At 44.1% G+C, this 14,422-nt stretch overlaps 1 protein-coding gene across 1 annotated transcript in view; it reads right to left on the bottom strand.

Annotated features, from left to right (window-relative positions):
- Window positions 1–4,816: 4,816 nt before the first annotated feature.
- PHLPP1 (PH domain and leucine rich repeat protein phosphatase 1) overlaps window positions 4,817–14,422 on the bottom strand; it is a 135,189-nt gene continuing 125,583 nt past the window's right edge. The window contains 4 exon segments of the mRNA XM_056482815.1: window positions 4,817–6,880; window positions 8,772–9,000; window positions 11,081–11,275; window positions 12,177–12,281. Of these exon segments, the coding sequence (XP_056338790.1) occupies window positions 5,753–6,880; window positions 8,772–9,000; window positions 11,081–11,275; window positions 12,177–12,281 (1,657 nt within the window). The 3' untranslated portion in view covers window positions 4,817–5,752.

Raw genomic sequence — 14,422 nt, 5'->3', positions numbered from 1 at the left:
CACTGTCAAGGAGGAGGATGCAGCAATGCTGGTCCTGTCCCGCGGTAACACGAGGGGGAGCCCTTGCAGCTCCCAATTAATATAGACAGCAGGAATACGCCTTTCCCCACCCCAAACATAAAGGCTCAGTTCCTCATCAGAAAAAAACCAGGAGGCCTGAAAGCCATCTCTGAGCATCTGCACAAGGACACTGCTCCTGGCTCAAACAAGTGCGAGCCACAGACTACTGGGAGTGGGGAAGGTCACTTCCTGTGGATCACCTTTCCTACACATCCCTATTTCTGATGGTGCAGGATGGTCTGGGGACATCCTTTCCCATGTTCTTATCTTCAAAGCATTAAAAAAATGCCAGGGAATGAATCAGCTGATACCTGAGCTGATTTTGAACAGCAAAACAACAAATTCTGAAAATTTGTGGTCAAATTTTGCCCAACAGAAATGAGAGAACAGAAAAATCTCTTTACCCCTTGTTAAATTAAACTACCATAGGTGACTTGCAAAGTTTGCTTTCAGAGAGTTTTGCTGCTCTCAGGACAGCTTTGGCCACTTTAAAAAGACACAGCAGTTTTTGCTTTCCTTGCCACCCAATTTTAAATACATTTGAGCAGAGTACTTCACTCTGTATTCTATGCACTGTTCTGTGCACTATATGTCACAATATATTCTGTAATTTCAGGTAAGTACTAACTGCAAGTACACCTACTGCAAGATTTTTTTTTCCCACAAAATGCCACTGTCTCTCTCCTAAAGAGGGATTAAAATTAAAAAGCATCTTACAAGTCACAGACTTCTGCTACACCAGTCTCTCTTCATAGTTCTGCATCCCAATTTCCTTTAAAGCATTCAACAGCATACATTTAATTAGCAAAACAATCCCATCTGTTCCACGACTCGCTACTGACAACTTTACAGTTAAAACACATTTATTTCTTTGGGTGCAGCTGTGCTGAATCTGACGAGAGGAGAAGAGCCTGCTGTGCTTGCTCAGAGCATTGTGTCTGGTGCCCAGGCTCTCATCACATGGCTTGCTGGCACTGGGAGCTCCTAAAGGCCTCCAGAGCCCCATTCCTGCCCACTGATGGCCCCTGGGATGTCCCTAAGTTACCTACCTAAACACAAACCTCCAAAGACAATTCTACAGAACCGTTGGTAAGAGATCCCTTTTCTGTTTCTGTAAGTTTTAATGAGAGACACAGAAGAACAAGCTCAAACAAAAACACCAAACATGCTCCAGAGGCTGTGATGAGCAGCAGGACATTGGAAGTGAGACCCTACTGGGCAACAGGGCAAGAAGAACCAGCTGAACTTCATCCACAGGAACTACTTCCCAGCCTTGGGACTTGCATACTTCATCCTCTCCCCCAAAGCCTGACGTGCAGGAATCCACACTCTGATTGTAAATCAGGCACCCTGAATCTCCTGCAGCAGAAAGCCTCAGGGATCACCTGCTCCTGGGTCTCCCGATGAGGCAGCAGACCCGCCCTGCCTGTCCCGGGTCTCTGTCACACTGCAGTTATTATACACCAGCTTCCTCATGCCGTCACGCTTCTGATGAGCTCTTGCAGTTTAAGTGTCTCCCTTTAGCTTGCAATATTAAAAAAATATGGAAAAAGATGAGATAGCGTCTGCCTCATTCAGATCCTGCCTCAGTCTCAACCTAGAGGGCAAGCTTAGCTCATGGCATGAGATGAAAGGTAGGACGAGGTATCCAAGTCAACCGCAGGTGAATCCAAACTTGTCAGCCGGAGAAAGGATGATCTAAAGGATGAACTGTTGACCTCAACAGGAATGGAAATACAAATAAAACGGTCTGGATAAAAGCAGGGACCAATCATTTAAGCCAGGGACTTGGAGCAAACAAAGAACTTTTTCCACACTGATGTCCTAGATAAATGGTAAACTGATTCTGCCCTGGGGCTGTGGTTAATCTATTTAATATTTGGGGGTTTTCCACCCCCACCTTTTGATTGAAATGGCTGCAAAGACTTTCTCTCAGGCAGCAGACAAATTTTAACTTTCAGCTTTCAGAAACAGCAGTCCTGTTAGGCAGGGCATTTGAACACTTAGAGCATCAGTGTAAGGCACAGCAAAATGCAAGCAATCAAGAAGAAACAGATTGGTTCATGCAGCATCCCATGAAACCCTCAGTGCAAGCACGCAGGTAACAAATCTGTAAGACAAAGCAATTACTGCAACAATAGCAGACGTTAGCACCAAACAAGTCAATCGAACTAACAAAGGAGGGCAGTAAAGCAGGTTAGCAGAGAAAAGTAAACATATAGTCATTTAGCAGACACCAAGACCGTCCTGGTTCCAGCTGAGCCCAAAAGATATTTTTACCACTTCTGGCCATGTAGCTCCCCGCTACAGCCAAAGCTCTGAGGGACCTGACCCAGCATGACACCCTCAGCACTGCTGAGAACTGCTTGGCTTGAGTGCCTTCTCCTCTTAGAAAAAGTACATCTCTCCACTAAGGGCTGGCAGTGTCCAGGGAAAGCAGGCAGATCAGGCTAAAGTTACTGTTCTGTTCACTCCTTTGGATCCTACTGCTCTGCCTGAATTGATTCAAGCCCTCCTGCCCCCCAGACCAGCACACCCTTCACGGGGTTATCCCAACCAACCCACTCAAGCGCACATTTGCAAGCTCAGACCTGCAAGGCTGCACCCAAGAGGCACCATCCATGACTAGTGCAGAGATGCAGAAATTACCTTCAGAGCCAAGTGTGACATTTGATTAACACCCAGCCCCACACAGACACGCTTCCAAAGCAAAGTTATGCTTAAAAAATAAATATGTACAAATTGCCGGAAAATTACATGTATGAGCTGTAAATACGAGGGCAGGTGATGAAGCTGAGCTTGCTATGAAGGGATTACTTGAAGCAAGACTTATGGGGCACTGCAGCAGCAGCACATTCTGTAGCTGTGAGGGAGACAACCCACATGGATGCAGCGCACACTCCAGGCCAGTAAGCCAGAGGAGGCGATGCCACCATGGCACTGGTCACCATCACAGAGATGGTGGTGCCACACGCTGAATGCACAGGCAGGATGCCACCAGGCCATTCTGGCACAACAAAATGCTTTACCTTAGAGCACTGTGGGTAGAAAGCAAGAAAAAAGCTTTTATGGCTTTTAACAAAAGGCTCACATTTACAAGCACAGAAGCCACTCAGTTACTTTTCAATAGTACCACAACTTTGTGTTTAAAATTATCTTCCAGGAAATAATGTAAATATGTTCATTTCTCTGCCATCAGCCATCTATCTCCTCCTATTAATGCATTTCTGCTTGTCTCAGATAAAACTATCAGCAAGTTTCAAAGGACAGGCAAGGTTTGATTATAAAGGTAATGGGGTTCTACATTTTCCATGGTTGAAAGCCTTCTTTTTAGCTCCTAACCATCATCCCTGCTACAGCTGTCAAGTTCTAAAAACAAATCCATCTCTCTTTGAGTCAGATAGTTCCCAGTAGGTCAAAACTGGGCAAAATAGAGTGTGAACATATCCAAAAATCATGTGCAGTATTAGTTCACGTAGATGCAATAAGTGATGTTAGCTTCAACCTTCACGAGGCAAGAACACACTAACACTGAGCCAAAGTTTGGCTCACATGAAATGGTTCCCCTTCCACACCTATTCTGCTCTCTTGCAGCAGCAAGGTTACTCCTCAACCAGCAGCAGGAAAATAAAAGGTAGCATCCTTACTAGTTATCACCTTCATCCTTCAGCAGCATCAGAACAGAACGAAAAAAATAATGAATCAATTCAGCAAAATCTGAAATATACAAACTGTTCACCAAAGAATACCTAAGAATTACTGACCAATAAACCATAAACCTTTTTTGTTTAAATACATTATTTAATGAGTTTTCTTTAAGAAAGAGATATTTAGAAGTTCAAATTACAATGAAGTACAATATTCTAGATCTACAGTAGACAGTGCTATAAACATTTATCAAACCAGGTATTTTAATGTTTGCTCCTTTGTTGTTATGGTTATTAAAGAAAAGTAGCTAAAAATCTTCTGTTAACAGCAATCCCATTCTAACTTAGCTATTTCACTCAAGAACAGAATAAGGACAACAGCCTGTCACCACAGTCCTCTTCCCAAATATGACAAGTGCCAAGAAGGAACAAGACACTGTCATGAGTGCAAACTAATTCAGCTTTTAAAGAGCAAGAAGTAAAATGGAGCAGTTGGCTGGGGGCAATACTGAGAAAGAACATTGCTCTTTTCCCACAGCAATCACAAAAATATGCCCCTCCTTTCCCACAGGAATCAAAAAAAAAGATGGCTCCTTGCTACCAAAGTCTGATTGCCATCGAACTCATGTTCACGTAGCACATTGGAGCAAATTTACATAGGTAGTTTTAAATGCACTTTTCTGCCTTCTCCTCATATTTTCTCTCTTCTCTCAGTATCCAATGTTCTCCTTCTACCTTTTGTTATCCCTTCATTATTTCTTCCTTCAGTCACCCAGTCCCAGTGGGACGGAGCCAGAGCACAACGCTCCTCTTCAGTCTGGCATTGTCAATACTGTGGCAAAGGGCAAATCAATAGTGCTGAATTAGTACTGAGAAAGAAAAAAAGGAAGAGTCAATTCCTCAGAGAGTTGGTTTGTATCTTTTAAAGGCCACTTTGCACAACCTTTGAATTCTGAAAATACAAGTGAGCTTCTGCAGTTAGTGTAAAAATGTGATCGAGCTGAAAAAGTTCCAAAACTTCTTGGTTTAACTGAGCAACATGCTGAGGAACCACCAGCAACGTGCTGTTTGAGAGCTGCTGCTCAGCTGGTCAGACATAAAAGCAGACATCAGGTGTAAATTTCATATTTATTGTAACAAAAATTATGACATGTTCATTTGTGCATTCGGCTTTAATATAACTCTTGGTATGTAAATGTTCTACAGCAAATGAGCTCTATACAATCATGCTGGTTGTGGCAGCAGTAAGGAACACAAACAAAACGTGTCTGTAAAAGTAAGGAAAGAAAGACCGGAGGAAAAAGTGGGTTTCTTTGAACAGTCTACACCACCTGGGCTCTAGCTAACTTGTACACAGCCACACAGTCCATTACGCTTAATGACCATGGCCCAAAGAGTCACTTAAGAAAAAAAGTCAGTTTTTCAGGTTGTGTCCTTAATGCCAAGGCTACAAAACAGTAAGCATCACTATACAACACTGAGCTATTTACAGGAATTTCCCAATCAACTGTTCTCTCAGAGAAAATTAGTGAATCTCAGTGACTTAAGTCACCTGAAAGAGTAAAGCAACTCCTAGGAGTTAGTCTCCATATTCTACAAATGTCTATCATTTTCAAGACCAAAAAAAGCCTTTTCTCTCAAAGAAATACAGTATTACAATATTACTTAAATCATTTAGCACTGGCTACTGCCCTGCTTTTCAAACAAAACAAACAAGCCATTTTAAAAAATATTACATCATCATCTGTTTCTCAGCAATATATTAAACCTTTTTATTTTTTTGTTTGTTTTCCTGTTTTTACACTTGATATGTTAAGGGAGGGTTAACTATTTTAAACTTTACCAGTCAAGCGTCTCTAGAAGAAAGTCAATGAATATTAAACCTAACAAACTGAAAAGCTGCAGTTATCTGTAGTGGCAGGATAAGGAAAAGGAAGTATATAAAGGAAAAGGATAAGGAAAACCCCTGCTGTAATGCAAGCCCACTGGGTCTCACAGTCACGTCTCCTTATTTGTTAGTTTATTTTTGAGCAGTAAATAGTGGGTCATAGTGGTGTGTCGTAATAGTCCGCCAGGTGGTCCATCGGATACTGCCTCTGCTGCTGCTGTTGCTGCTGCTGCTGCTGTTGTTCCTGGTGCTGCTTCATAATCTCCTTGACTTCTTCTTCAAGCTCTGGTGGGATGATGAACTGGTCATCAGGATCAGGTTGTGCTGGAGCAGCAAAGTATCCCCCAGTTTTTCTGAGCGGCGCATCCGTCGCAACTTCAATTAAGTTGTGGCTCCTCTCGTGCGGTGCCACAGAGCCGTTGCCCCGCCGGCGCCCGATGGTGCCCGTGGCACAATATTCGGCTTTCCTGGGAAGGCCGGGCTCATCTTCGTTGGCACTGATGACGATCCCTTCGTCGCTGGCTTCCACGGGCACTTGGAGAAGCTGCTTGTCCTTGGCCCGGCTGCAGTGGATGTCCACCTCCACCTCCACGCGGCTGCCGTTGGTGAACACCCCCTCGATGGGCTCCTCGTCGTCGCTGTCCAGGCCGTTGTCGGAGAAGGCGCTGGAGAAGGTGGCGCTGGAGAGCTGCCGCTGGAAGGAGTTGGCCAGGCAGACGGGGTGCAGCATGCAGCGCTGCTCCCCGGGGTACGCCGGGCTGCTCTCGTTCATGGCCACCTGCGGCGGCTCGTCCGAGGCCGTGGAGCCCACCTCGCTGCTCATCTCCGAGGTGGAGATCTCGCTGCTGATTTCCGAAGCCATGCCGCTGCTCGAGGACGGCATCCCCAGCGCGTCGGCGGGCCTGTCCTTGATGACCACGTTGACAGACTGGGGGAAGATGCCTGGGCTGGGGGGCGGGACCCCATTGAGCTCACAGCAGCAGAAGCTGTCCTCCGTCACGTTGAGCTGAACCACCACAGCGCTGATGCTGTCGTTGCAGCCGTAACTCTGGGCCAAAGTGCAAAGCTTCTTGGCGGCCGCCAGCGCATCAGGCACATTCCTGACGGCCTCAACGGCTTCATCCATCGAGAGGCTGTCCCACAGCCCCTTGCTCCCCAGAATGAAGAACTCATCTTGTGGAGTTAAGGTGATGGACTGGACGTGAGGACGCGGCACAACGCTTGGGTGAAGGAAGGTGTACCCCAGGATTCTTGTTGAATCTGTCACACCATTCACTTTGCCATCCTGAAATTAGAAAGGACAGGAAATTGGTAACAAGACAGACAAGGATATACAGTACCTGCCTCTCCTTGTATTCTATGGATGGCTGTTTTTGCAGGACCCCCAACACTGCTGTTCACAGACAAGGAGACAGACAAGTGACTTGCAAGGAGGTGACAGAGCTGGGATCAGAGCACAGCAAGGGCTGGTTTGCAATCCTGTGCTTCGCCTCCTACACTCGACTGATTTGTCATCAGCACCACCTATGCACAGATCAACAAAGCAGAAGGCTGCAACAAAGAGCCATCTATTCTGCTCCTGCAGCTGCAAGAGCCAACTGGACAAATCTTTTACCAGTGAGTCAGACTTATCCCTCCTCCACCCACGGTATCTGGCTTTAGACAGAGCAAAGCAACACGCATTTGATATAGGGGCAGGTGATTCAGTTACAAGTCTTCTCTTGCAGCCGCAACAATTGTAGGCTTCATCTTGGCTCATCACTTTAGAAACCAAGGTTCATTTAAAAAAACCTTTTAAATTAAGCATGCAAGTCAAACAGAGCAGAGAGCAAGTCTGCATTTCTCAGTCAGCTGAGTTGTAGTGAAATGTTTTACACGCCCCAATTAGTTACTACATTTCCACTTAGATATGACATTTCCAAAGGGAGGAGGAGTAGTATCTGAAGGGATAACACCAGTAAAAACGGACGCATTTGAGAAACGAATCCCATGCACGTCCAAATCCCAGAATCCTGTCCTGGTTAGAATCCAAGCTGTCAGAATGAGCAGAGCAAATGTCTGAAACTGCAAGTCTGGCTATCTGTCAGCCTGCTGGGGATAGCTGCACCCTGCTAATTGTGTATTCAAGAAGAACAGCAAAGGTGAGCATTTACACTCTTTGGGTTCAGCTAGTAAGTGTAAGGGTTATTATAAAGCAGATAACCATAGAAAAGTGAACCAAGACTAAAAAAGCTTCTTTAAAACCACTCAGAAGAAAATAAGCCCCCATGTCAGCTTGTTAACTTTCCCATTAGAAGGCTGACAGCAGTGACGAGCCATCAGTGTGCATGAAATCAGTGAGTCATCTGAAGATTCAGTGCAAAAATTTCCCTTTTCCTCTATGGAGCCACAGAAAGAGTGTACCTTCATGATGCACGCTATGCTGGAGTGATTCCCCTTCAACTTGCCACGTTTGAGATCCCAGTCCTCACCTTTCCCAGGGAAGATCAACAGGCACATGACTTACTCCACACTCACATGCCCACTCTGCTCTCAGGCACACAGCAGGGAGGTTTGCCCCACCATTAGGAGGATTCAATATTTATCTATTCTTCTGCATGTGTCACACAAGGCAAAGCAAAACTGACAGCAGCGGCTTCAAGCTTCTAAGAAAGGAACAAATAGTTTTGTCCTCTCATGGCTCAGCTGAACACAGGATGAGTTTTCCTTTTAGGCAAGTGCTCTCTTCAAGAGCAGCCTGTCGAAGGGCAGTTCTGGGAACACAGCTCAGACAGCAAAAGTTTGTCTGCCTGGAGCAAGGAGTCTCCTAAGGGAAGGATGGCATTGCTCCAAATGCTCTGCCCTCTCATTCTTTTTAATTGGAAAAGCTCTCCATGACAGTTCCAACACAGCAATTCCTCTCCCATTAGGAGAGTATCTGCTTTCCTGTTTCAATGCAACATGCTCACAGCTGCTCAGTCTTGAAAGCTAATCAAAATCCAGCATGGCAATGGATTGGAAAAGCAACCTGACTGCATGGTATGAACCACCTTGAAAGGAAAAGTGCAACTGAGGAACCCACACCATGAACACCACCTCCTAGAGGTTAGTGATACCAACATGCAATTTCATGCACTGCTGTGCAAATGCTCTTCAAAGAAGCTGCAAGTTGCAACAGTCCCCAGCTGTTCTCTAACCTCTGTGATAATGGCCTTATGCTGTTTAATCCTTTTCAGCTCTTCTTCACAGCTCATCACGTAACACCTGGACAAAGGCAGAGGTTTCCCATTCCGGCAGAGAACGGTTTGGCACTTCCCCACATTTGCTGAGGTTAGTGTGAAGCATCCACCAGGGTCCATGGGATCATGTTTTATATGGCAAAGGACAGCAGAGCCTCCAAGTTTCTGTCCAGCTGTTCCAAGTTTCCTGGAATTTAAACAAAACAGTGATTGTTCTTTAACTGGAAAACAAGCATTAGGGGCACTCTGGAGAAACAGGCGCTGTTCCACAAGCAGAAGCATTCGGGGCACTGGCTCTATTGGATCACTGGGACACAAACAGAAGTCTGCACTGAACACTGTGACACTACAGCAGCAGCACTGCAGGGATCCCACGTGCAACTCTCAGGCAGGGAGTTATCTTCACATATGCAGATACTCAAATATGCTTAATTAAAAAAAAGCTAAAAAACTCTTCTAAGAGTTCCACAGTTGTCTTTTCCTTTACATCTAATAGGCATTTGTGTTAAAGATAGAGCTTTGGCTTCTGAAGCTATGGATCATATAAAAATAATGATTCTGACTGTAAAAAATGTCTACTTTTGAGCAAAAGAAGGCGGCAGAGGTCCACTGTTTTGTGGTATCTTCCAGATAATGCTCTTAAAAGTTATTACATTATGACCAAAAAAATTCACAATGGCTATGAATTCCACTATAAGAAGGTACATTTTTGATTTATCCTGTCAGCTACTAACCTGTTAAAAAAGTTTTTAGAAATGTTTAAACCTGCTTTTCAGCAGAAGCCAACAAAAAAAAAAAAATTATTAATAAAATGGAAGTTACAGAAGCCTGCCACTGAAATGTAAATTAATTTCAATTTCAGACTGTGAAAAAATACTCATCCTTCCCAGTAGCTTGTTTATCAGGATCTTACTCCTATAGTAATTAAAAAGCTAATTACTAATATTTATGTTAAGGCTAGGTATAGCTAATAAGAACTTTAGATTCGAAATCCTGGGGATAGAATGGGCAACTAAATTTGCAACCAAGCATCAATGTGCTTTCTACTTAATTTTTCACAAATACACACTAGGAGTGCTGCATATCATCTGTAAGCATCAGTGAATGGCTAAATGCAACTCGAATGAATACTATTTCTGGTTCCCCAAAGAAGTGGTTAGCTGATTTTGAATTGAGACCAAGAGAGGGGGGGGGGGGGGGGGGGGGGGCGGGAAGAAAAAAAGAATTTTTTGTAGGAATGCCACATTCCTAATAAATTGCACTAACAGCAAACAAAATCACTTAATAAGTACTTTCAGTAGTCAAATTTTTTAGTATTTTTGAATATTTTCAGTATATGGCAACCACCTTCTCAGCAGTCTGAAGCACTGTTATAAGCAATTATGAGAAGGAAGTGTTTTCTCCCTTGTGTTTGTAAGATTCAGTACCACCCTACTGCTTCCCTATCTTTCCCAATACAGCAACTTTAGAATTTTTCCTTTCCAAGGGTGCAGAAATTCAACAATAAGCAATGCTACTTTTAATTTGATCCATTTACTCAGTCTCTAAGCTACTTATTTGCCTTCCCCTCTGTTTCCCTGACCTCTTCACTGTCCTCTGTTCAATTCCCTTCATACTCCTCCTTCACCCAGTGTCTCCCTAAGCACAATTTCTTCTGTCCAGAACAGCACACACAGTTTCCAAACCACTACACAGAACTACTATTACACTCACAGCTATTGTATCAAAAGCTCTCTGGATGGGTCCTGCTCAAATAATACTCAAAGGCCAAAGGGATTTCTAAGAAGTCAGACTATGTGTTTTAAATATTTGTGTTCCCTTAAATAACCTGAACTGGTACATTGGCAGAGACAGAAAGGATGAGTTCAGGCTTTGCAGGCAGCTGTAGCAAGGAATTTTAAAAATATGATCAAGACATTCATACCAATGACTTGGTTATAGCCAATTGTAAACCTTAAGACTCGGAGAAGATACCAAAAAGGAATAAACATCCAACCACCACTTCGTCATGAGCATTTTAGTAACTCTGCAGGTGGGTTGGGATTTTTTGTTTGGTTGGAGAGGTGTTGGGGTTTTTCTCCCCACACCTGAAAGGAAGGGAGGCAATATTTGTAAAAAAAGCAATAAAAGGATACACTGTAGCCAGATACCAATGCTTTTCCCCCGCCTCACATTTTTCGGAGCAAGAGCAGGTGCTTGACCCGAAAACAAAGAAACTGCACTGTAAGCACAGACAAAGTAAAAAAAGCTTCAGATCCAAGACTCACCTCTGCATAACAATGAAAGTGTTGATCATGTATTCCTCCTCATTCTTTGTTTTCTGCAGCTCTTCTGCCAGGATGTCGCTCATGGTGCACTGCAGCAGATAGGGCACTTCCACGTTGCGGTCCCCATCGAACACACCATAAAGGGCCTCCCGGTTGTCGCAGAAGTTGTTGGCTGAAAGTGCTGCCACACACAGCCTAGGGACAAAACAAAGCAGGAACACATCAGGGGTTCTATCCCACTCCTAGTTTCTCAACTTGTCATTTTGACCAGACAGATGCAGCCTGGTCTGAGCACCAGCTTTAACCACCTATGGTCACAGGTGTTTCAGGACTGCTTTCTGAGCTGTGGGGACCAGTCAGGCCCATCAGCAGTGCTACGACATGGAGAGAACTATACTGGAACTTCAAGCTAAGCCCTCAGGATTCTTCCTCCTTTTCAGCATGTGAGCAAGTCCTTTATTTGTAAAAATAGGAGGGAAAGTATGTCTGAAACAACACCAATTTAAACTGCACTTGCTGCTCCAAAGGCCATCATTGGGATCTAGCATGCTGATGACCAAGTTGTGTACTAAATCAGTTAAGAGTTAGGAAAGGCTTGCTGGCACTTGCTATGGAAACCTAGGTAGCAGAAGATTTCTAAAAAGGTATTTGAGGAACAAAGAAAGGTTCATCACATTGCCAGCAACAGAGAGACTAGCAGACTCTTGGTACATTATTTGTCAATTACTGCCTTAGTCACAGAAGCGCCACAGACTATGAATATTTAGAGTTCTGGCCATTCTGTCTCTACTTTAGTATTTCTGATTTGCTTAGTAAACATCCTTTGGTTGAAGATAAAGAAGCTGAGCAAAGAGGAAAATGCTTTTCAACACTCAGATCTTTTGCAAGTAGCAGTGTTTTGCATAGACCAAATGTGTTGGCTCCCCTTGTATCTTAGCAACTTCCCTAACAAAGACCCAAGGGCTGTGTTCACAAATGGAGGGACGTGGCTTGGCCTCTGCGAGCCCTAGAACGTCCCCAAGACGTGCACAAGGAAAGACTCTCTCTGTCTCTCACAGAGGCTCTCCCAGCCCACGCCAAGCCCGTGCCACCGTACTTGTTCTTCACGCCGGACGCCTCCGTGTAGCCGTGACTCCAGACTGCCGGCGCTCCCGACGCGTCCCCGGCCGAGGGCTGGTCGATCTTGAAGCACCGGATATTGCTGCAAGGAGAGAGGAAAGGGGACAGGATGCAATGGATGGACATGCTGATGTGATCCTACTTATGTGAGATTGCTCTCCCAGTTCTTAGTAACACATTTAATGGCAGAAAACGAAGCAGGACATCCAAAATGGTTACCTTTATGTGCCTGTACATAACCAACAACAACTGAGCCTCTATGAGGGTGTCAGCTGCACTACTTTGCTTAGCTTGTCTGTATTTCCCTGCCTTCACCCCTGAGCTATTTGGGTCAAACCAGGCCCTCTAGGAACACAAAGAGAATTTGCCACTAGTTTGATAAAAGCCAGCACAGCAAAGTGACTTTTTAAACTTAAATATCTCTCCCAGCCATTTCAACAAGTTTCCGTGCTCTTTTCATTGTAGTCAAATGTAATAACAGCCTTTCATGAAAACACCCACAAAACAGAAATCACCTCCATCCTGATCCTGCACCAACCTGCATTAGGTAGCCTGTGGTCCTGACAGCAGGAATAGCCCTTCTGCATTCCCCAATTGTGAAGTCCAATTTTCACACAGGCCCTTGATCCTCTACCCTCCAATTTACTACCAACATAGCCTTTAGCCTGAATTTCAAGTATCTCCTGGAGCATAGTAACGACTTAAAAAGGGCCCAGCCCTCTCTGTTTATACTCTTCTCTTCACAGCCCTGCTTTGCTGGGGAGAGATGACATACCCCCTGCTCCCTACTGCTCTCTTCCAAAGGCAGGAAAAGCGAGCTCCCCACATGCTGCAGACACTTCAAAGGCACCCAAACCTTTCATGAACCAAATGAAACATAAAAGGACACAAGCAGAAAGGTCTAACTGTTCACTCTGAGCATTCATTTTTCCTCTAAATCCCCACCTGACCTGAACACACAGGAAAGCCTTTTTTGCATTGCAAAGCCTTCCTCAAATAACCTAAAGTACTGCCACATCCAGTTTGATTTCTTTTTATATTAATAGCCAGGATGTACATCAGTGAGGGCAGACTAAAAGCCAAAAAATTACATAAATAATGTTGGAATTACTTGTGTTTTAAGTTCTTGATCGTGCAGCCCGCTGTGTGACAAATAGGAGGCAAACATCTTGCCACAACTATTAAAAAAGTTTAACTAACCCCAAATCAAACTGGAAACCTGGATCTCTTCTAAAGTAGCAGAGATTTTAATTTTCTTGCACCTGCAAAGCAGGACACACACGAGCAAACACACTTTCTTTGCAGACTTCTCATATAAGGCATTTATCTCCATGGCAGAGGAACCTGGGTCACAAAAGTTTCTGCTTGTTTCTTTTTCAAGTGGGTTGACTGACCACTGGGCCTGTGCAGGTAAAGGACCCAGGGTTGTCTCAAGGTTTCCCAGCAACTGGTGAAAAACAAAAGCTACCTCAACACACTGGTTCCAGCCTCCTTAGGGGCACCAGCACAAACAGACCATGCGTCCTGAAGGGAATGATACCCAGAGAACATCCCATGCAGGCTAATACAGGCTTCTGACCAGCCTGGCTTTTTTCATCCCTTAATTTAAAATTGCTGTTACAATTGAACTAGATGCTCTCTCTTAAAAATCAGAGTAACAGCATCTTTTTTTCTTCTTTTTCATTTTAATTGCTAATGAAAATTCTTACATCCAATAAATCACTTGGCAACATCCTTCCAACTATGCAAGCTTCCTTTAAGATCTCCATACATACTAAAAAAGCAAGCATGCATGACAGGACTCTTCTCACCAGCACTGAGAATACATATTAACCTACTACCTGCTTGAGTTCTGCCAGGGCACAGATGGAGAGCTGCCTTTCACATGCAGAAGGAGGATATAAAAAGTACCAAGTGCACAAGTATTTTTGTGCCTGCCACAAAAATCAAGTGAAAGAAGCACCTCCTCCCTCACAGTCAATTATAGCATTATACCACAAAAGTAAGGGTAGCGTATCAGACACTGAGAAACCCCTCAGGAGGCCTGAAACACCTGATTGTGTCCAATGAACACTAGTGAGCAGAACAGACCTGTAATTTCAAGAATAATTGATTTTTACAAAAACCCCAAAATTAAAAAAAAAAACCCGAACAAACCCCACAATAACAAAAAAAAGCCAAAACAAATAGCAAGGACAATGCACATGCAAGAGGGAAAAGTTT

This window comes from Oenanthe melanoleuca, chromosome 2 (genome assembly GCF_029582105.1).
Source record: "Oenanthe melanoleuca isolate GR-GAL-2019-014 chromosome 2, OMel1.0, whole genome shotgun sequence".
Classification (NCBI taxonomy): Eukaryota; Metazoa; Chordata; class Aves; order Passeriformes; family Muscicapidae; genus Oenanthe; species Oenanthe melanoleuca.
This window is presented reverse-complemented; position numbering and strand designations above follow the sequence as displayed.